At 46.0% G+C, this 21,849-nt stretch overlaps 1 protein-coding gene across 1 annotated transcript in view; it reads right to left on the bottom strand.

Moving 5' to 3' along the window:
• Positions 1-18,416: 18,416 nt before the first annotated feature.
• LOC119455089 (delta-like protein 1) overlaps positions 18,417-21,849 on the bottom strand; it is a 35,628-nt gene continuing 32,195 nt past the window's right edge. The window contains exon 6 of the mRNA XM_049668958.1: positions 18,417-18,552. Within this exon, the coding sequence (XP_049524915.1) occupies positions 18,428-18,552 (125 nt within the window). The 3' untranslated portion in view covers positions 18,417-18,427. The remainder of the gene's footprint in view (positions 18,553-21,849) is intronic.

Genomic DNA, 21,849 nt, shown 5'->3' with positions numbered 1-21,849 from the left:
ATATGTTATACAATGCTGAGAGAAAGCTAATGGGTCTATAATTCTTCAATTCTTTAACGTCTCCCTTCTTATGGATTAGTAAAATGTTGGCGTTCTTTGTACCTTTCTGGTACACTTGAAGTCATGAGCCATTGCGTATAAAGGGCCACATACTTTTCAAGAATTATATCTCCTCTATCTTTGATTAAATCGACTGCTATTCCATCTTCTCCAGTAGCTTTTTCTCTAGTCATGTCTTTCAAGGCCCTTCTAACTTCATTGCTAGTTATAGAAGGGCCCTCTGTATCCTGTTTATCACTACTTCGAATGAAAGTAGCTTGGCGGCTCTGGGAACTGTACAGGTCAGTATAGAATTCTTCCGCTGCTTTTACTATGTCATCGAAATTGCTGATGATATTATCCTGCTTATCTTTCAGTGCATACATTTTGCCTTGTACTATGCCTAGTTTTCTTCTCACTGATTTCATGCTGCGTCCATATTTTTCTGCTTCCTCAATCTTTTCCACGTTATAATTTCGGATATCCCTTACTTTCTTCTTGTTAATCAGTTTCGACAGTTCAGCGAATTCTGTCCGACCTCTCGAGTTTGGCACTTTCATGTTTTGTCGTTTCTTTATTAGGTACATTGTTTCTTGGGAGAGCTTACCTACTGGTTGCCTTGGTGCCTTACCTCCCACTTTGATTTCTGCTTCTGAGATCAACCTAGTTACGGTTTCATTCATTACCTCTATGTTGTCTTTATCTTCCTGTTCTTAAGCTGCATATTTGTTTTCGAGCACCAGCCTGAATTGGTCTGCTTTTACCCTTACTGCCTTAAGGTTGGCCTGTTTCATCTTCACTAATTTCACTCTTTCTCTCTTCAAATTGAGAGAAATCCTAGACCTCACTAACCTATGGTAACTGCACTTACTTACCTAACACTTCTACATCCTGCACTATACTTGGATCGGCAGAGAGTACAAAATCTATTTCATTCCTTGTTTCTCCATTTGGGCTTTTCCAGGTCCACTTCCTGTTGCTGCGCTTCCTGAAGAAGGTATTCATGATTCGCAGCCTATTCCTTTCCGCGAATTCTACTAACATCTCTCCTCTTGCATTCCTAGAATCGATGCCGTAGTTGCCAATTGCTTGCTCACCAACCTACTTTTTCCCCACTTATGCATTGAAGTCGCCCATGATTACAGTATACTGAGTTTGCACCATTTCTCATTGCTAATTCAATATCTTCATAAATTGTTCTATTTCTTCATCATCAAAGTCACTTCCTCATCAGAACAGGAATTGGCCTCCCTGGTGCAGTATTCGGCCACTACCTCCCTCATGACTCCTACAATTAACCCATGGCCCTCAGTCCCCAGTGGCTGCGGAGCACTTGACGAAGGCGGCGGTCAGACCTGCTACGCGGAAGAGGGTGCTAAGAATCTCTGGGTCCGGACAGGCCGCCAATGGAAACTGAACCTGGCAACGCTCAACACGCGCACACTCTCGAGTGAGGCTAGCTTAGCAGGACTATTTGAAGAATTATCAGGCATTGCCTGGGATATTATTGGCCTTAGTGAGGGTAGAAGAACTGGGGAGGCTTACACAGCGCCGACTAACGGCCACCTCCTCTGCTACAGAGGTCTTCCAGATAAGAGAGAATCCGGGGTAGAATTTCTAGTCCATAACAACATAGCGGGCAACATTGATGAATTCTACACAAAGATATAAAAATATGCAAATGCCACGTAGTTGGACAGAACCAAGGTAATGTTGTTTGCCGTCGCTTGGAGATACTGAAATTATTTTTTTTGCATTCCGCCTAGTTACATAATTAGTCTTAATTCATTATTCAATTTCTCAAATATAATAATTAGATGAAAAATGTCCATGAGAAGTTTGTAAAGCAACATTAGAAACTCCCGATACAGGATTTCTGTTGCTCAATACGTGCTACATGAAAGTGTTTTTTACGAGCGTGAAAGAGCGAATACACGATAAATTGCCGCGCGACTGGCTGCTCGAGGCACTTTGCGTGTATTCGCGGGCTTCTTTCAAGCTCGGAAAAACGCTTTTATGTAGCACGTATTGACAAGCAGAAAGCTGTGTGGGGAGTTGATATGCCAGTTGGCGCTGGCATATCATGCCAGCGCCAACTAGCTCTTTGAGATGATTGCTGCGTGTTGATGATTACGATTTTCATACTATAGAACATACCCAAACTGGGGACTGGTATAGAAGTGGCCCTGGTATATTTAAAATAAATGAGAAATACAAGCCTATATAACATATTTGTCACATATCGCGTAGGACGGGTATATGCGAGAGCACATGCTCCTTGGCGCCAAAGACGCCGTAATCAAACGGGCTAATTTAAAGCATTCAATTACAGCTTCACGAAGGCTTCATTTCACATAGGATCCAGCATGAGCTTCGGATCTGCATATTTTCTTTTTATTCTCCAAGTAAACCTGTTTCGAAACGTATCCAACGGCGAGCCTATTATGTTTATTTTTAACACAGTGGGCCCAATAGGGCGACAGCGGTCCAATTTTAGCCCAAGTGACTGCAGTGGTGTGTTCAAATTACTTACCAAGCGAGCGAGCGCTGAAGCATCGGGACAAGAAAAGCAAAATTTTACTGCGACAGCAGTTAATTAAGACTTCGAAACTGATGGTTCGCTCCGTCCATTTGTCGGTCTGTTCTGCCGAGAGGGAGGAAAGCATTACGACCCTACTTTATTAGTATTATTTTTAATCAGCACAAATTGCCGCTGCTCGGTGGAATTGCCACTCAAGAACTGGTGTAATAAGTTTTCCAAACAGGCCGCGGGCACGTATCGAATGTTACCCTCTTTAGACACGATGACGAAACAATTCTGCCGTGGGCATATATCCCGATCTACGAGTCCCTGTGCGAAGTTTAACGATTCGTCACGGAACACTTAATACAACGTGTCATCTACATGCGCAACCAGCATGTAGAAATAAAAATAAGCTCACACTGATCGCTCGTCCGCACAAGACAACTCATCGTGTACGTTTGTTATTCAGACATTAAGAGTATACACGCCGAGTGTATAAGCTTCGTCGCTCTACTATATAAGTGACCAGAGAGAACTGTACGCAACTTTGGAAGCATCGAGGTTTGTTGCGACAAGACGAAACCACGACATAGATCAGCCGTGTGCGCAGGTTCATAGTCTGAGCTTGAGGGGGAAATTCACCAATGCCCTGGTAAACGTGTATTCAACAACGTCTTATGCAACGCCCTGGCAAAAGGTGCACACATAAAATAAACGTGAAAATCGATGAGCTTGCACACGCTGCAGGAGCTTGCTGTTAAGCTGCATTTCGGTTGGTTACCACAGTCAGACTGGCCTAGCTGTTTATAACTGAAAGAACGGATGAACTGGCGAGATCTGTACGAACACGAAAGATGCGCGCCATTCAGCTGTTGTTTCCCAATGTTATCAACATATTACGAATGCTCTCTTTGAAACAATCATCAGCGGCATGAGTTCAGTTAGTTTACGTTCCAGTTACTTTTGTGCATCAATGCATAAAACGACGTTTTGTTAAGAAAGTAACTGGACCGCCAAAGTATTTCTCCGCAAAGTTCGGGAATATCTCAAAACTGGTGTCATCCTGAGAATTCGTTCCAATTGGATCCGCCTTGCGAACTCACGGCTAGAATTTGTAAATTGCAATATGGGCCATAAAAACTCAATTAGTGACTTTGTGTTAATTATTCGATTATGCATTTCAATTTTTTGTGCAACTATAATGTCCGTCTCTTCGAGTAGACCAGCTCCATGACTTATTAAAGATCTTGAAAGGTCTTTATTGCCGTGAGTGACTTCTTTATTAGTATCAGACATGCACTGAAAGTATATACTACAGGAATGCACCTATATGTACAGTGACTACCGTTTGTCGTTCTTTTGTCATTGTTTTAATTCTATCAGTTTAAAATATTCTTGTTCACCAAGCATACGTGTTATAGCGTTAGCGCATGATAAAGTATTTTTGGCCAGTATAATGTAAGGATTCCATTCGATCGATTCTATTTCTTTTTTATCACTCACACACCGTTCACCACCGGCTGATCCCAGTACAATAACGTATAGGCGGGCCGCCGCTCGGACGCCTGTCGAAGCGAGTAGAAGAAAATCCTTGCAAAATCGTTACATATCTTGCCAGCCTTCCTTTTCGGCGGTATTGCTTCTTTTCTGTAATAATGTTAATTCAACGCACTCTCTTATTTTTCTCATAATGGAACATAAATGCCAACCCAGGTGTGAACTGTGCGGTGGTCCACACACAACGGCAGACAAAACGTGTCAACAGCGCTATACGACTCCATACGTGGTCAGAAGAAGGAGAGCAATAGCAACCAATGCCAACAAGGAGCAAGACAACAGGCCGCTCCGCGTGAGCACATCCGAGCCAAAATCGCAGCCACCGATAACAGAGGACAAGAACGACACGCAGCCAAGACCCGGGTACCGCGGCAGGTCCCGAAATCACTCACGCTCCAGGGGAAGAAGCGTGTCTAAATCCCGACCCAGATCCAGATCCACATCGAGGCCGCGATGCGCGTCAAGAGATTGGCGTCAACCGGCCGTATCGAAACCCAGAGAAGGAAGCAACGGCTCCACGTGGGTCGACAAAGTCAAGGGACCGGCAATAACGAACAAGACGCCGCCCAAAACCGGGACCAATTAAACCAGACTTGCCTGGGCCGACGACGCGCGTACCGATCCGGTAAGTGCCATGCTTTGGGACCCGCCCCCAGAGCAAAGTAGGGATCGTGAAATAGAAACACTTAAGAAAGATAATGCAGAACTCAAGGAAATGAATCTTAATATGCTTAGAGAGCTAACGGCAATAAGGAGATTCTTAAGCGAGGACTAAACAAGCAGAAAACGAAGATAGTACTAACACACAAAAAGAAGTCCCAGTCTCCGCCCCTGCTGGTGAGGGACCCATGTCAGCCAAGCGTAGGGCTGTTGAAAGTAAGCTCAAAAATACTCAATCAAAGATGGAGGAAGTAAAACAAACGCTGGCGTCTTTCGCAGACATGAAGATGCTTATGGACAAGTGTCTCACAGTTGACAATGAATGTAGGCCAATTACAGACGGCACTGAATGACCCTAAGGAGTGGCTGAAGGCTTTTGGCGAAAGAATAAAAACCCTGTAAATGATGAATATGTCAATGGACGTAAGAGAATAGTGCGGGTCATCATTCCTCAGAGCTATATACACTAACTCCCCAGGTGGGGGAGATGAATATGCAATATGGCTCACAATAAGAGCTAGGGAATTTCGGATATGGCAGTGGAATTGCGGGGGTACAACAACAAATTAACGTGCCATCCTACAGCAATACCTTAGGCCAGTTCAGTCTAAACCGGATATTATCGCACTTCAGGAGACAGGATTCGGATATGTCACACTCACTGGTTACAGGGTCATAGAGTGTCTAACGTACGGTAGGGGCCTATACATGCTTGTACATAAACAGCTTACACACATCCCACATGACTTAGGCATCAAGTACAAAAACCTAGAGTACCTCATGATAGAAGTTGTCGTACCAGCTTTAAAAAAATAAAAGGAACAATAGCTTATTCGCAATCAGCATCTACAGCAATCCGAAACACCAGAAACAACAATTCAAGAGAATATTCGAAAAGTCTACTAATATAGCTGGAACTAGACCTCTGATTATATTAGGGGACTTCAATGCAGCCCACGAGCTATGGGGGTACGTTCGGACAAATGCCAAGGGCAGGAATCTATGGAACCACGCGGATGAACTAGACCTAGTCTTAATCACGGATAAGACACATCTTACAAGGGTAGGCCATTCTATCTGCAGAGACACCACACCTGAAGTTACTTTCATTAAGAACACAGAGAATGTGTCATGGACTAACAGATACATGAATTTCGGCAGCGATCATTACGTGACAGAAGTCACACTAGACATTGAGAAAGGCAGAACCAGAGAATTCGAGGTTGTAGATTGGGACCTTTTTCGTAAGTTAAGAACCCAAAGAGGAAAAGAAACCACCAAACTCAACCTCAGAGGCTGGTGTGAGGGCATCAGAAGGGACATCAAAACAGCGTCCAAAAGGATTGCTACAGACACTAATGTGGAGGCAATGTACTCTAAACTAGCACACTTAATAGAGGCCAAGGAAGCCATAACCCAAAGTGGCGGGCCCAAAGGCTCAATCGTAGGCTGAGAAAAGAATCGCAGAACTTAACAAACAAATCGAACAACACTGTAACACCCTCTGCAAGCAACAGTGGGATGAGTTTTGTGAGTCAATCGATGGGCAAATAAGGAATGGCAAGGCGTGAAAACTCCTCAAGCAACTGCTAGATGAAGAAGGCGCTAAGGCCAACCAGAGACACAGCCTTGTCCGAGCCGTACACATAGCCCTTAAGGATCACACCATCGAAACAGACACCAAGTAACTAATTGACAAATACCTACCGATTGGAGATGAGCAAGGTCAACCACTTCCATCAGAATACAGGGGAGCCCCTCAGCCAAAACTCGACAAACCCTTCACCACATCTGAAATGCGAAGGGTGTTGAGTGAACTAAATCGAAAGTCAGCCCCTGGTCTCGATGGAGTTACGAACAGACCACTTAGCAATCTCAACGAGCCGTCCATTTAACCACTAACATACTTCATCAATGAAGCATGGATCTCAGGCGAAGTCCCAGAAGAATGGAAAACCTCACAAATTATACTAATACCGAAACCGGGTAATCCACCCAGCTTGGAGACCTTACGGCAAATCTCACTTACATCATGTGTGGGAAAGGTCGCTGAACACGCAATCTTAATAGGTTAAAGGATCACTTAGAGGACAATAACATATATACACTCACAACATACAGAGTTTTAGGTCTGCATTTCCACGCAGGATGCAATGAAACAAATCAAACACCACATACTCGACGGATATTCTAGAGATACTAAGGGCATACTCGGCTTAGACTTGGAAAAGGCGTTCGACAACATTAAGCATGAGTACATCCTCAAAACGATAGAAGAGATTGGACTTGGGTTGAGGATGTATAGCTGCATCAAATTCTTTCTAGAAGCACGCACAGCGAGGGTAAAGGTCAGAGACACAAACTCGGAAGTGGTTCAACTCGGAGATCGAAGGAACCCCCCCCCCCCCAAGGATCGGTCATCTCGCCCGTCCTCTTCAACCTGTGCATGATTGGTCTGTCCAGAAAGCTGCTGGGCAACATTAGGGGCATTGACCATACCATACATGCTGATGACCTCACTTATATGGTGTGCTGGTGGCAGTGAAGAACACATACAGGACGCGCTGACTAAAGCCATCCGGACGGTGGAAGTATACCTGAGACCCACTGGACTCAGGTGCTCCCCACATAAATCGGAACTGTTACTTTACAGACGTGAAAAAGGTGGTCTAAGGGCTGGAAACCTCTATCGAAAATCGATATACACCTATTTACAGAAAATAGTGTCAATATACCCATAGTCAACGTGATCAAGGTACTAGGCTTTTTCGTTGATGCAAACGGTCGAAACCATACGGAGCTCAAGAAAATCACCCTTAAAACGGAGAACGCCTACAGGATGATCAGACACCCGGCAGGAAATAAGATAACCTCATCAGGTTAACTCTTTCGTACTCTGTCATATCTCATATGCCGCTGTCATGTACAACTGGACGCAAGTTCAACTAAAGAAGCTTGACGCGGCGATCAAGAAGATTGTTAAAAGTGCATTGGGGCTCCTAATTGGGGCTCCCAACCAGCACTGAAAAATTGCTCAAGTTAGGAGTACACAATACGACCATGGAGATCGCGGAGACTCAAGAAAGATCACAAATAGCGAGACTATATACAACCAGCACGGGAAGATCAATCCTAGACAAGATCATTGACAACCCCATTATGGATCAAAAGAAGTACACTAAAATTCATCAAGACTTCGCAGACAACATAATTGTCGCACCGCTACCCAGGAATATGCACCCAACACATAACATCAACAGGAGGGTTGCACGAGCCAGGGACTCAAGAAAATGGATAAAGGGGGCAGAGGAGCCTCATTTGTTGATTCGGCTGCCTACAAGGATCGAAGTAAGTTCGCGGTGGCGGTAGTAAATCACCAAGGCCAATGCACCAACTGCGCCACGGTTTGCACTAGCAAACCTGAAGTCCCTGAACAAGCTTCCATTGCATTGGCAACTAACAGACGATAAATACACAGAAATACATAGTGACTCGTAAACGACTATCAGAGCTTTCATCAGGGGCAAGATTGCCCCACAGGCTGTGAGGATAATTAACGCAAGACAAACAAATGATACACATTACATTTATTGGTTCGCGGCGCACTTCGGTTAACTTGATGACCTTCCCCTCAATCCAAATGAATCGGCCAGCAGCGTAGCCCGCGAACTTACAGACCAGGCCGCTTTTACATATGGCTTTGATTCTGCTGGATTGGAGAACCTACAGAGAGATACGCTCATGACATACAATGAAATGAGAAAACATTACTACATGGGGAGGAGGGAGTTTTCACCCCCTCACATTAGACTAAATAGAGCACAAGCAGTTACACTTAGGCAATTGCAAACACACTCATATTATTCACCTGTACAAATGAAGGCATGGTATAACATTGAAGACGTGAATAATTTTATGCAAAGCATGCAAAAAGGAGATATGCGCGCTTGAACATATGCTCTGGGAGTGTGGGTCACTCGGCTCTGGCATTTCCCGTGATCGGTTTTCAGGAATGATTAAATCCCACAATCACATCCCTCAAGTCCTGGCTGTCCAGTACGCCCGTGATAGGGCTAGGAGGCTTGACCTCCCGGTCCCAACGTGGGACTAGCCAGGCAGGTGGCAACACCCGGTACAGGACCAGAATAAAGCTTTTTCCATCCATCCATCCTTCCTTCTCATAATCGAGCAGCTGGATGTATGCTGCCTCCATCCTTATCATGCTGGAAACCAGTTAACCCTAAAGGTGGAGACGTTTGAGGGAGCCGGAGGAGTACCTTATATAGGGTCGCAGCAAATGAGTTTAAAGCCAGATAAGTCATTGACGTCTGCGGAAGATTTGCTTCATCGGTTCCTCGTCTGAGAGTATAAACACATAATGATCATTTACGATTCATCCTATGCCGTTAACGTAACGTTATACATACCCCACCCACCACACCGATCATAAAATGAAGCTACGAGGAGTCTGCGACCAGCGCTCGAGTATATGAATGAACAGCGAATTTTCATTGTAGCATTAAATTATCGAACATGACAGACGGCTCATAACATCGTCAGTCCAGTCAGAGGCACAGCAGAAACGCCTTTCCCAATAAAATATATTACTATAGTGAAAGAATGCTAAAACGTATCGCGTATACAGTACGTATCTCTTCATGGGCTGCTTTAGCTGATGATAAGTGGTTCTTGAGGGAAAGGGAAAGGTTGGCGCTATTTTCTGCAGCCCTTGAGGGAGCACGGCTCAGCGCCCAACTGCTTTAGCTGTAATCCAGAGTGTATGCGTCCCCTCTCTCTCTCTCTCTCTCTCTCCTACCTTCTCTTTCTTTTTTTTTTCTTTTTTTTTTTTTTAGTGTGTGTGGGCGTCTGTTATGTTGGCGTTCGGGAACGACGCTGCTGGCGCAGCGCATCGTCAAGCCAAGTGTGCCCTGCAGCTCTCTTATCGCAAGTCATTTTCTCTGCGAAGCGTTGGCTCTTCCTTCGACTCCGCGGCGCGCGGTATCGATCGGGGTAGCGCATGCGACGACCCGTAGCCCCAGCCACTGGAGATACGGTCGGGCGAGGAGAAAATGGCCTTCCCAGAGTCTTCCCATGGACCAAGCTCGCGAACCTGCAGCGTTTATACACGAAGAAGCTCTCCAAACAACCCCGCGGAGAGCAGCGCCATGCTGCCATAGAGCAGTATACGAGGGGAGAGCCAATCACGTTCCGCAGGACATTTCGTCATGGCTGCAAACCCCATTACGCCCCACCCTCCAGTCCCGGTTTGGTCGTTGCCTGCGCGCTTCTCGCAGAGGGCGCCACTGACACTCTGCACCGAAGCCTTAGCTGCTCCCGTTTATTAACGACCGGAGCGAAAGGGCTCCGTGAAGGCGGGTAAGGATCCGGGGTCGAGATTATGATCTCGCTCCGGGGACAAAGACGCGCGACGGCGCGTTTCCCCGAAGCCCATATAGTGCGTGTGCGCCTTGTGCAGGACGGCCGCGGGAGGGCACAAATCAAAGGCCGATAAACCTCATAGAAGGAGTGACCCGACAGCTATGTCCAGCGGGAGTATCTATAGTAGTAGGAGCAGTAAGATCAGGGAGCCGATAAGAGCCTCATCCTGGTCTCTCTGCGCGTGTATTTATAACACGTACGTCAAATGGGTCGAGACTAAAGAGTGCGATTTGCATGTGTTTTGTCTCGGGCGACGCGCATAGTGCGCATTACTTTGTCCCGGCACGCTGGCTCTTTCCTTCCCACCGCCGTTGTTTTTCCCAGGACGCGTTTAACCGTGCTCGGCATTTTCGCGACCACCGAGCTTGTGAACTGAAGAAGATTCGACGCGGCCATTTTCGTCCGTGACAAGTAACCCGAGCCTCCAAAAGGTCGACCGGCTGTCACGCGCTTTTGCAGCTATACGTGTCAGATCTCCCTTTTATTCGCGTTCGACGCGTAATGCGCAACGCGTGCGATGCCAGAATGGGTCTGAGAAAAATATCTCTCCTCGCTGAGGATTGGTCATACGCTTCTGCAGAATGGCTGTTCGCTCGGCGACTGGCACTCACCTCGCCACGGAGCGTTCGTATAGGACGTTTATCCCTTTTTACGTTGGACATGGCGGCGCTCGCGCAGGGAGATTCGTGTCACAATATTTGTCTTTGCTGTCCCCAACAGAACCTCCCCTTCTTTTCTTTCTTTTAAATCTTGTGATTTTTGTTACTCGTGTCGTGCGCGAAACGGAAGCTGAACGTTTCATGGTCGTAAACCAATAACAGCCTTTTATAACTTTCGATATTGACACAGTCACTACACGCGAGCGCCGCGTAGTGTAACAGCCCGCGACTTGAGTAAAAAAAATTTTGTTAAAAAGGAGAACGCTGATTTCTTACTATCGTATGTACAATACTGAATTCAGTGCAATCTACAGCGCGCTTATGGTTCCCGACAGGAATCCAAATATCAGGGATACGTGTACGTGTGACCAGGGCTGGGAACACTGCAGGCAAGGCTTATGGCTTCTCTTTTTCGCCTCCCTTGCGTTCATTATTCGTCATCACCACGTCGCGCGCCCTGGTTTTCCAACCACAGCTCGCCTGTTGTGGGTGATGCTGATGGTAGTAGGATTCGCATACGAGTCATCGCCACATTAGCGACGCGCAATGCATGGAGCCAAACACACCGCTTTGGTTGGGCGCGTCTATAACATCAGAGTCTGTGAGTCTGTCAGAAGAAAATAAAGAAATATCTATTTGAAACTGCGCGCGGAAATGTTACATATTTTCGGTGACAGAGCAGATAAAGAAGTTTCATCGAAATAAATTCGAAGAAATCGCTGGTGTATCATGCGTTTGCTCAACACGTGGATCCACGCTGGCGCAAAGGTGGGAAGTGTAAGGAGGAACACTTGGACAAACAGAGAGTGAAGGGTGACCATGGAAACATTACAATAATCTAGGCATTTGCTGACTAGCGCAGAACACGTGCATCGTGAGGAGTAAGGTTACCTAATTAGTTTTTAGTTCTCGGGTCGCATGCGCCTGCAGGTCCATAGTGGTGACTTATTGGATTCGGGAAAACGAAAGAAGGTTTTTTTTATTATTATTATTGAACGCAAGAACCAGCCTCCACCAGCCCGGATTAAGCCCACATTATTTCACCAAACGCAAAACACTTGAACAGCTGTAACTACAGCCTATCTTAACGCGAATATTTGCACCGTTAGGACATTCAAGAGGAAAGGGAAACAGCGCTACTGGAAAGACACAGCCCCGAGCGCCGCAGACATTTTCTTATTATGTTTTGTGACTCCTGTGTTTGGCGAGCTCGCAGCACTCTTATCCCCGTAACCTCTACATAGGTGCGCGTTCTCGCGTATAAAGGTATACACTAGTGATGCTGCATTCACTAATACTGAGTTTGCTGTGTTGTATATATCTGTCAGATCTAAGTGCGCATGAATCAGAGTATAATCTACTGGAGAATTTCGCCAACTGTAAAATTAATAACATGCATAATGTTACGCCCGGCAGCACAGTTACGCGTAAATTTTTCCTGTAAATTTCGCCCAGATCGATGCGGCCATCTAAACGCAGAAACATTTACAAAGGTTCACGTTTTCACGTTTCTATACGTGACTGCCACTCTTCGCCCTAGATAACGCTAATATGAGGCCTAAAACAATGTAAGGCCTAGAGCCTACGTCTATCCGAGTCCCGACTACCGACCGGCTCGACACCTTGGTGATGCCTCCCTCAAGCACGAGTTCGCTTCTGCAGAAAACTGCACGGCACTCCGGTTGAGCACGGCAGAGTTTGCCACAAACATACGAACAACGGAGGGAAGGTCTGAAGACGAAAAAGAAAAAAAAAAGAATACGTGATGAAAGAAAAACAAACGCTGGAAAGGAACGAGAGCGAGAGAGATGGCGAATGGGTTCGCAGGCAGACCAGTGCGTCCAGACCTCCCCTCCTCCTCCGTCAACCCTTCCCCAACCCCAGTGCGCAGGCAATATGCCGTGATAGAACAGCCAATAAAAGGCGGCGACGCTTATTCGTAGCCGGGCGCAAATTGCACCTGTTCACGGGTCCGCGCGGCCGGCCCCTGACGGGCGTAACGAGAACGTAATGAGAAAGGACGCGTCGGCATTATAGGGACGACGCCCGCCCACCCTCTCCCCCTCCTCCTCCTCCTTCCTCCTCCTCCAAGAAGAGAAGTCAGCTCCGCGCTTGTGGCTGCGGAGCGACCGGCGGGCTGTACGGAGAAAACGCCTGAGTTTAAACGCCGGTCAAACAGAACTGTGCTAGGCCTGATCCCAAAACAACTTACCTGCTCCTGAAAGACGCCTATACCTAACAACTTCACAAAAAGGGAAGAGAAAAAGAATTTATTCTTCAATCGCGAAGTATTCTGCCTTTTATCAGCGTAGGAATGACGCCTCTACAAAGATCCTACATGTCTAGATGTTTGGAACTTCTGTCACACATGCAGCACTGAGTTTCGTACAAACGAGTAAGAGCAAGAGCTGTCTGTATTCGTTGTACTATGTGCTGCTCCTGCATCTGGCGTTCTCTGCAGAACTCAAGCGCTTTGCGGTAAAACAATTCTTTCCGCAGAAGCTCAAAGAGAACGACAACGCGCTTTCAGGAAAAAAAAGAAAGAAAGAAAGAAAGAAAGAAAGAAAGAAAGAAAGAAAGAAAGAAAGAAAGAAAGAAAGAAAGAAAGAAAGAAAGAAAGAAAGAAAGAAAGAAAGAAAGAAAGAAAGAAAGAAAGAAAGAAAGATACGTGCGTGCATGCGTGTGCTCACCAGCTCCATCTATGAAGGGCGGAGGTGAAAGTTGGGGGTTGATTGTGAGCAGGATTTGTCATGTTTGCCAATGACAGTAACTTTGTAAGTAACAAAGTCAAAAATTCATTCATTTCATTCATTCAAGTTAATAACAGCTCTATGTTAAAATCACTATAGCAAAAAAATAGAAAAAGAAAGAGATTCGTAATCTGACAGGACTTTTATGAAACTCTATGAAAACGGAAGAAAGGAAAGATATGTTTATTGTCAATACATGACGTCTTCTGCCTTTTATCAGCGCGGAATGGTGTCCCTATAAATATAACAAGTATCTAGATGTTAGAAACTTCAGTGATACATACTTTTTATATACCAAGTGCAAATATTTAATTTACTACCATAAATGGTGCACTCACCGACGACAGGATTCAGATTCCTGACGGATTATGTTGATGCCTACTGTATTTCAACAGACATTCCTTAATCAGGCAAAGCTGGAGGTCATTGATGACGTTGTCGTCACCAATCCAATTAAAACTGAGTTTTAGAAATCAGGGACCCAAAGTTGAGGGGCGCTATGAGCCGGACGTACAAAAAGAACACAAAAAGGACTGAACGGCGCTTCGGCTTTTGACCACAGGGGAAAGGGGCATGGAGGGGGGACGTTGGAAGGGGGTGTACGCTTTTTCCAAAGCTACATATGAAAGCTTCTATATGAAACTCCTATATAAAATAAAGTTGTCGGTCAGCCGTTACAGTGTCTTTTTCTCTTCAGCGCTGGGTCTGTTCCACTATCGAGAACGTACTGCCGTTCCGAACGGCCGCTTAGCTCCTCTAATAAGGGCGAGAACGCGGCCCTCAGAGCCCGGAAGGTGAGTCTGTCTGAGCCCCGGGCCCATCCCCTTCCTCTCTTATACTTCTCCCCTCTTCCTTCCCTCGCAGCCTCGCCTCAGCATCCATCATAGGAGAGCCGAGCGGGAGGCCCTGACACTTTTCATTAGGGCAGCGCGCCGCCGCCGCCAAGCCGCGCTCATGCTGACATTAATATAGGCGCCAACAATGGGGGCTCGCGCTGCCGCGACGGGATTTGGCGGGCGCGCGATCCCAACCCGTCGGCGACACCGCTGAGCCGGCAGCCAATATAAACGTCGCCCGGGCTGGCTTGCGAGCATAGGCATTCACACAACACCCCGCGCGCCCGACCAGCCCGACACCTTGAGCCCCCCCACCCGCACCCCAGCTTCCTGTATAGCTTCCTTCGAGACGCGCCCCTTTCTCTCCAACGCGAAAGCCAAGTACTATTTTCTCTCTCGCCAACTTCTCGCTTTCCGCTTTCGTTTCTTCTTCTTCTTGGTCGTAGAGTCGGCTTCACTGGTTTACACTCAAGCTTTGCAGGAAAAAGCAAGTTATAATACACTCGACAAAAATTTGGTCTTCCTTTGCCTCGTTAAATCTGTGCAGCGGCTGGGGTATATCCAGAGCAGGCACCGCCAGCTGATCAGGAACAAACCCTGACGATGACGCCGAAAACGACAACAATCGAAACGACAACAAATCAGTGTTCAAACGCACGAAACACGTTTCGTGATTGGCCGGGCGCCCAGGTGGTGGGTGCGATCGCAACAGACAATACGCAGTACTGCCAGTTGCTAGTCGTTGCTAACAGCTTTGCGCATTTAGTCCCCGGTCAGCCAATGTCGACGATATCGTCCACAAGGCTGCACGCATTCAGTGTCGCAGCGTATGGGCCTTTCTGTTTACGTGACGCGCGTGCCCATGACTGTGGAGAACAAGACGAGGAGTTTTTTGTGTTTTTTTTTTCTTCCCTCGTGTTTTCGCATTCTTTTGTTTATTTTTTTTTTCTTTGTTTCGAAGGACGCCGAGATTTTTACCGCGCTTCGCTGCAGCTTTAGCGGTCTCGGGAGGAGCTGTAAAGAAGACTCGCGGAGAGTTCAAACCGAAATTGAGTTTCGGTCCGTGCAAGCAGCGTGACGGGCCCGCGCGTCTTTTGTGGCCTCTGAAGGTGTTGCGGATATATTGGCCGCGCAGGCGGTCCCTCGGGGATGCAGTATATACAGCCTCACACCCAAAGCGTGTAGCCTGGAAGATCCGACCGCTCGTTGGCTGCGCGGCGATTGACGTCATTGCCGGTCGTCGGGAACGTTATAGCCGAAGCTTCGAGAAAAGCGCCAACGCCGCGAATTCTCTCATTCGAGTGCTTCGATGAACCATTCTCGTTTCTTCTTTTTTTTTCTCCTTGTGTTTCTTATTGCACGTAAAGAAATTATCCCGCCCGGTTATGTGTCATATATATATATATATATATATATATATATATATATATATATATATATATATATATATATACAGGGTGTTTCAGCGAACACTTTCAAAATTTATTTAAGGTTGCCTGTGGCAGATAGCCCAATTCTAGTTAATGAGCTGCTCTACTCGAAGAGGCGGACATTACTTGCACAAAAAATTGAAATGCATAGTCGACTAATTAACAAAAATTTACTAAGTAAGTTTTTACCTAATTACTTGGTGGCCCATATTGCAATTTACAAATTGTAGCAGTGGAGTTCGCAAGGCGGATCCACTTAGAATTAATTCTCAGGATGACACCAGTTTCGAGATATTAATTCCCGAACTTTGCGGAGAAATGCATTGGCGTTCCAGTTAATTTTGTGCTTCAATGCAAAAAGCGACGTTTTGTTAAGAACCTAACTGGAACGCCAATGCATTTCTCCGCAAAGTTCGGAAATTATTATCTCGAAACTGGTCTCATCCCAAGAATTTGTTCCAAGTGGATCCGCCTTGCGAACTTCACGGCTACAATTTGTAAATTGCAATATGGGCCATCAGGTAATTAGTTAGAAACTTAATTAGTGAATTACTGTGAATTATTCGATTATGCATTTCAATTTCTTGTAGAAGTAAGGTCCGCCTCTTTGAGTAGACCAGCTCATGAACTAGAATTGTGCTATCTGCCGCAGGCAACCTTTAAGAATTTTTGAAAGTGTTCGCTGAAACACCCTGTATATATATATATATATATATATATATATATATATATATATATATATATATATATTGTTTGTTGGCTTGTTATGATCTGACTAATAAAAACCGGGACCCCTCGCTTTGGCAAAATGCCACGTCAGTTGGCAAAATGGGAAACAGCACTTAAGAACGAATAGCTTTGGGAATTCGACCTCTGGTTATGTATACTCTTTCGTATTCGTGTGTTCTTTTCTCGCAACATGATTGAGCGTGCGGTCAAGTGCTTCGTGCAAGCTTATCGAATATTTTTATTCTCTTTCACTGAATAGAGTGAAGCGAGGGAATGAGAGGAGGGGTCGTAGACGCAGGTCTTTGTGTTAACTGTTACCGAACGTACGGCATTTATCATGCACAGACCACAAGACCTAATCGTTTATGAATATGCATGCGGCTTCCTCCCGTCTACCTTCTCTGAATATATATCCATATGTCACGGGGCACCAACATTGTCTGTCGTGTAGACCACGCCCTTAATCGGGCTTTCGCGAATGCAGAGCATAATCTTGTTAAGCGTCCATCTCAATTGCCGCCAACACGGAACTCGTTGTTGCTGTCCTGGACCCGCCATATAACATCTTTTTATGTATGTCCAGCCTAGTGCACAGCCCACATCATGACACAGAAGTGGTTAGTTATTAATATGTGCACACCACCAAGTTCTCAACAGACATATACAATATATATATATATATATATATATATATATATATATATATATGCCTGATATGGAATCTTTGATTGCAATTCTTTATTTTTTTACAACACGATCCCATCCTCAAGCGACGTGAACGAAGTCTGCGAAGCGTGCGTGCGTGTGTGCGTGTGGTGTGTGTGTGTGTGTGTGTGTGTGGTGTGTGTGTGGTGTGTGTGTGTGTGTGTGTGTGTGTGTGTGTGTGTGTGTGTGTGTGTGTGTGTGTGTGTGTGTGTGTGTGTGTGTGGTGTGTGTGTGTGTGTGTGTGTGTGTGTGTGTGTGTGTGTGTGTGTGTGTGGTGTGTGTGTGTGTGTGTGTGTGTGTGTGTGTGTGTGTGTGTGTGTGTGTGTGTGTGTGTGTGTGTGTGTGTGTGTGTGTGTGTGTGTGTGTGTGTGTGTGTGTGTGTGTGTGTGTGTGTGTGCGTGCGTGCGTGTGTGCGTGCGTGCGTGTGTTGTGTGTGTCATGAGGGAGAGAGAAATCACGAGCCGTGTTTTGTAGGGACTTTTTGGTTTTTGAGCCAATGGTGAAGAAGTGAAAGAAAGAATGGAAACTACGAAGAACCAATAAGGCTCCACGCACTGTGAGAACCAATATGTTAGGCGAATGCATGTATATCTGGATATACAACATCGCTTGCGGTTCTGCAAAGCGTAACTAGATGGAGCAACATGTTTGCGTAAGCCGAGCATATTGCGTGCGTAGCGCGAGCGTGTGTGTGACAACAGCAGTAAGGCGACAACAGTATGACGGCGATCGTATATATGGCGACTCATTTGTCGTACCCTGGCGAAGAGACGTTATAACCTGTTCCGTTACGACCTATAGGCCCACGCCGAAGGCGGTACAATGTCACCGCTTTGTCAGATATCGGCAATAGCGTCCCAAAGTGCAAGCTTCTACGGGGGAAGACGGTAAAAATTGGCGGCTCTCCCGCTTATTTAAACAAGTTGTTGCTATAGACGACGTGAGGCACTCAAATGGCAGTGGTTATATAAGGTTTACTACTTTTCGGAACTTAAGGGCTCACCAATGATATCGGTGGATATGCACGCAAAGGAAACCAGCATTACAATAGCATGGAACGGACGCTTATGGGGCGCTATAGCACACACGCGGTGCACGTTTATTGCCAGGGCAACTGGTATCCCGGCCGTAGGTCCCTTAGACTTTGAAGACAACGAAATCCACGCCGGGTGCTCACGCAGAAGGTGCCCCGAGGGCAGGTTCCCAACGAACACTCGGGCACAGCTGCAAGGATTTGATGGCATGTCATTCATTGATCGATCGGTTGAGAGGCTTTTAAGAAGTATACACTGCAGATCAGCATAATTTCCGGCGGTAAATAAGTATAGGGAAGAAATCAAGACAGACAGGAAAGACAACTCCTTTAGACCAGCGTCTTTCATGTCCATTTGATATCTTCTTCAAACCTTGTTACCGCTGGAAATCGCGGTGCGTTACTCGGTCAACTGAGTAGCTAATACGAGCAGCTGATGCGAGCAGCGAATGTGAGCAGAGCCTATAATGCGGCAACCACACGGTTGGATGTATATCCAACCGTGTGGTTAGATATAGCTCCAGAAATAAAATGAACTTCAAACTTTAAACACCTGGTCAGTGATTATATAATTCGCCGGCACGGCGCCGCATCGAAAATACGGCCGAAATACGCTTCATAGGGAGTGCTTGGCGCTATATTTGCTATGCCTCCAGGCGTGCCTGGCACTATACATGGCAATAGGTGCAAAATTCAAGATAACAGTTTATTTACTTATTTATTTCGATACCTACATTCGTCCGAAGGCATTACAGTAGGAGGGGTAACAATACAAATGATGAATAAATCGCGCAAAGATAACAAAGTATATATATATATATATATATATATATATATATATATATATATATATATATATATATATATATATATATATTGCAATACTAGCTCGAAAAGAGGACACAAACGCGGCTCCAGTCATTCAATGCAGTTCACTATCGCTACGATCACTCCCGTCGCCAGGAGGAGGGGGGAGGGAGGAAGGAACACAGAGCGCGCCCACCCCCCTCTTTTGAAATTTCTGTGTACCAGGGATACCTAGTATAAAACGACGTGCGCAACAACAGCCCATACCAGGCGCTTTCCGCGGTAAAGTGCATGCATCCCCCCCCCCCCCTTCCTTCTCTCGAAAGAATTTCTGACTACGCCTGCTACCGGAAGTACCGCCGCACATTCAATCTCAGTGTGTGAAGTTGCTATACTGCGAAGTCAACACAAAAAGTACAAAAAGAAAATGATGGTACATCACATTCAATCTCAGTGTGTGAAGTTGCTATACTGCGAAGTCAACACAAAAAGTAAATAGAAAATGATGGTACATCCTAGAGAAAAAGAGAATTTAAGTGATGGCTCGAAGACTATTCGGGAAAAAGGGCAAAGCGAAGCGAGATCGGACTAACTGTAAAAATGGTTCCCGATATTGCGCTCGGTTTTGCAAGTTTCTACAGACTCAACTTAATATGAAGCTTCGCATGCGAAGCCAACTTTAAATATTTGAAAAAAAATTGCGGCAGAACCCATCTCACGATGGCTGTCGACGGTGATGCGTTAGCATTGACTCAATATGGCGACACAACGTACTGCCACCGTCGAAACAAGTTATGTATGAGGCGTGTGCTGCAGCGGGACTCCTCCTTCGCGCTTCCCTAATAAGGCCCCTATAGATACCGCCGCCGCGAATTAAGCCTGCGCGTGGCCTCCGAAATGCATGGCACGCCGCTGCGTGCGAACGCCGAGAACAGCATCATGCGGTAACCAGGCACCCGCTCTAGCGCTTCTGGACATGCTGCGCCATCTACTGGCACTGCCGAGAAGTCCGCGCCTGGCCTCCGAGACGAGGAGCATCGCTCGCCGGTGCCTCAGTCAGTGGCACATATTCAGTGACCTTAGTTGGCGAGAGGCTCATTTAAAAGCAAGACTTACCCTGCGCATTCATGGCGCAGCTCGCTAAAGCGTTGTCGTGAACGGCGTTCATTGAAAAGCGGCACATACACAGTGTATCTGTGGCGCAGCCTGCTAATGTATCGGGTTGCTGTCCTTGAGGAACCCTTGTGAAGTGGGTTTGATTCCGCCCAACATCGCGGGAATTCAAGGGATCTTTTTCGTCATTGTAGAGCGGCACATTCCCAGCAACACACCCCTAGTAACCCAAGTTGGTGTCAAACACGTTCATTGAATATAGCGGCACACACCTATACTGGCCCATACACAGTGACCCAAGTTGGTGTCAAAGAAATTCATTGGAGACCAGCACGGTACGAGTGACACATACTCAGTACTCCAAGTCGGCGCCAAAGAGCTAGTTTCTTTGAACAGTAGTACCTATACCCAGTTCCGCGTCTACTGTGACCCATGTCCGGCGTGAAAGAGGTTCGTTGAAGAGCGGCACGCATGTACCCATTGCTACATACTCAGTGACACAAGTTGGTCTGATGGTTGGTTTCGAACCCAGTTAACTCACCACAGCAGCCCAATGCGCTACCCATTCGACTACTGGCTACCCAGTGACCCCGGTAGGCGGGAAAACGGATAGATAGATAGATAGATAGATAGATAGATAGATAGATAGATAGATAGATAGATAGATAGATAGATAGATAGATAGATAGATAGATAGATAGATAGATAGATAGATAGATAGATAGATAGATAGATAGATAGATAGATAGATAGATAGATAGATAGATAGATAGATAGATAGATAGATAGATAGATAGATAGATAGATAGATAGATAGATAGCATCCAGAAAATACTTGAAGTATACCTTAGGAATGCTCACGCATTAAAAAAAGAAGAGCAATATCAGGAGACATGTTGAGATCACATGTAAGTGCTATTGACCCTTTTCGCGGCGATCCCGTGGGCGCTGCCATATTTGATCACGTAGTGACGCGTCCATTTCTTGCCTCAACTGCCTCCGTTGCCTCCTTGTTTACAATGGAAGTGTATGACGCCGGCGCGGCTTAGAAAACCTCTGTTTTCGAAGATATCGTAGACGGTGACTAGGTGGACGACACGAAGCTTTGATCACAGCTTCGGAGAACATGCAAAAGCGCTTTCGGAGCTGATTGAGCTATGTCCAAACGGCGCAGGCAGTTTATATGGTGCTTCTTCTAAAAGCGGGGCTAGATATGCATTCCAAGCTTTGCGATTATGAATTCAGTGAGGATTAGTGTGTTTTGCTCTTTGTTCTTTATTCGGCAAATATTTTGAAGCAGTGGCTTGTCAGTTTCTGACTCAGTGAAGTTCCTCGGTGCGGCCACTATCTGATTATTTTCTGCCTAATCGCTCGCGGGTGTGCTCAGTTCCGAATCCGATAGATTTGTTCTTGCTGCGCACAAGGCTTGAAACGTAGCTGTTTTGTACATTGTAATACCTTGTAGCAAATATATATTACAGCTAGTAACTTGCTTACTCTTGTGGACCGTCACGAAACATTCAGCTTCGACCATTGGTGCGCCATAGGTGTAGTCCGTCATTTATTGT

Source organism: Dermacentor silvarum, chromosome 6, assembly GCF_013339745.2.
Source record: "Dermacentor silvarum isolate Dsil-2018 chromosome 6, BIME_Dsil_1.4, whole genome shotgun sequence".
In the NCBI taxonomy this organism is placed as follows: Eukaryota; Metazoa; Arthropoda; class Arachnida; order Ixodida; family Ixodidae; genus Dermacentor; species Dermacentor silvarum.
Note: the sequence above shows the minus strand (reverse complement) of the source record. Positions and strands in the feature narration are given on the sequence as shown.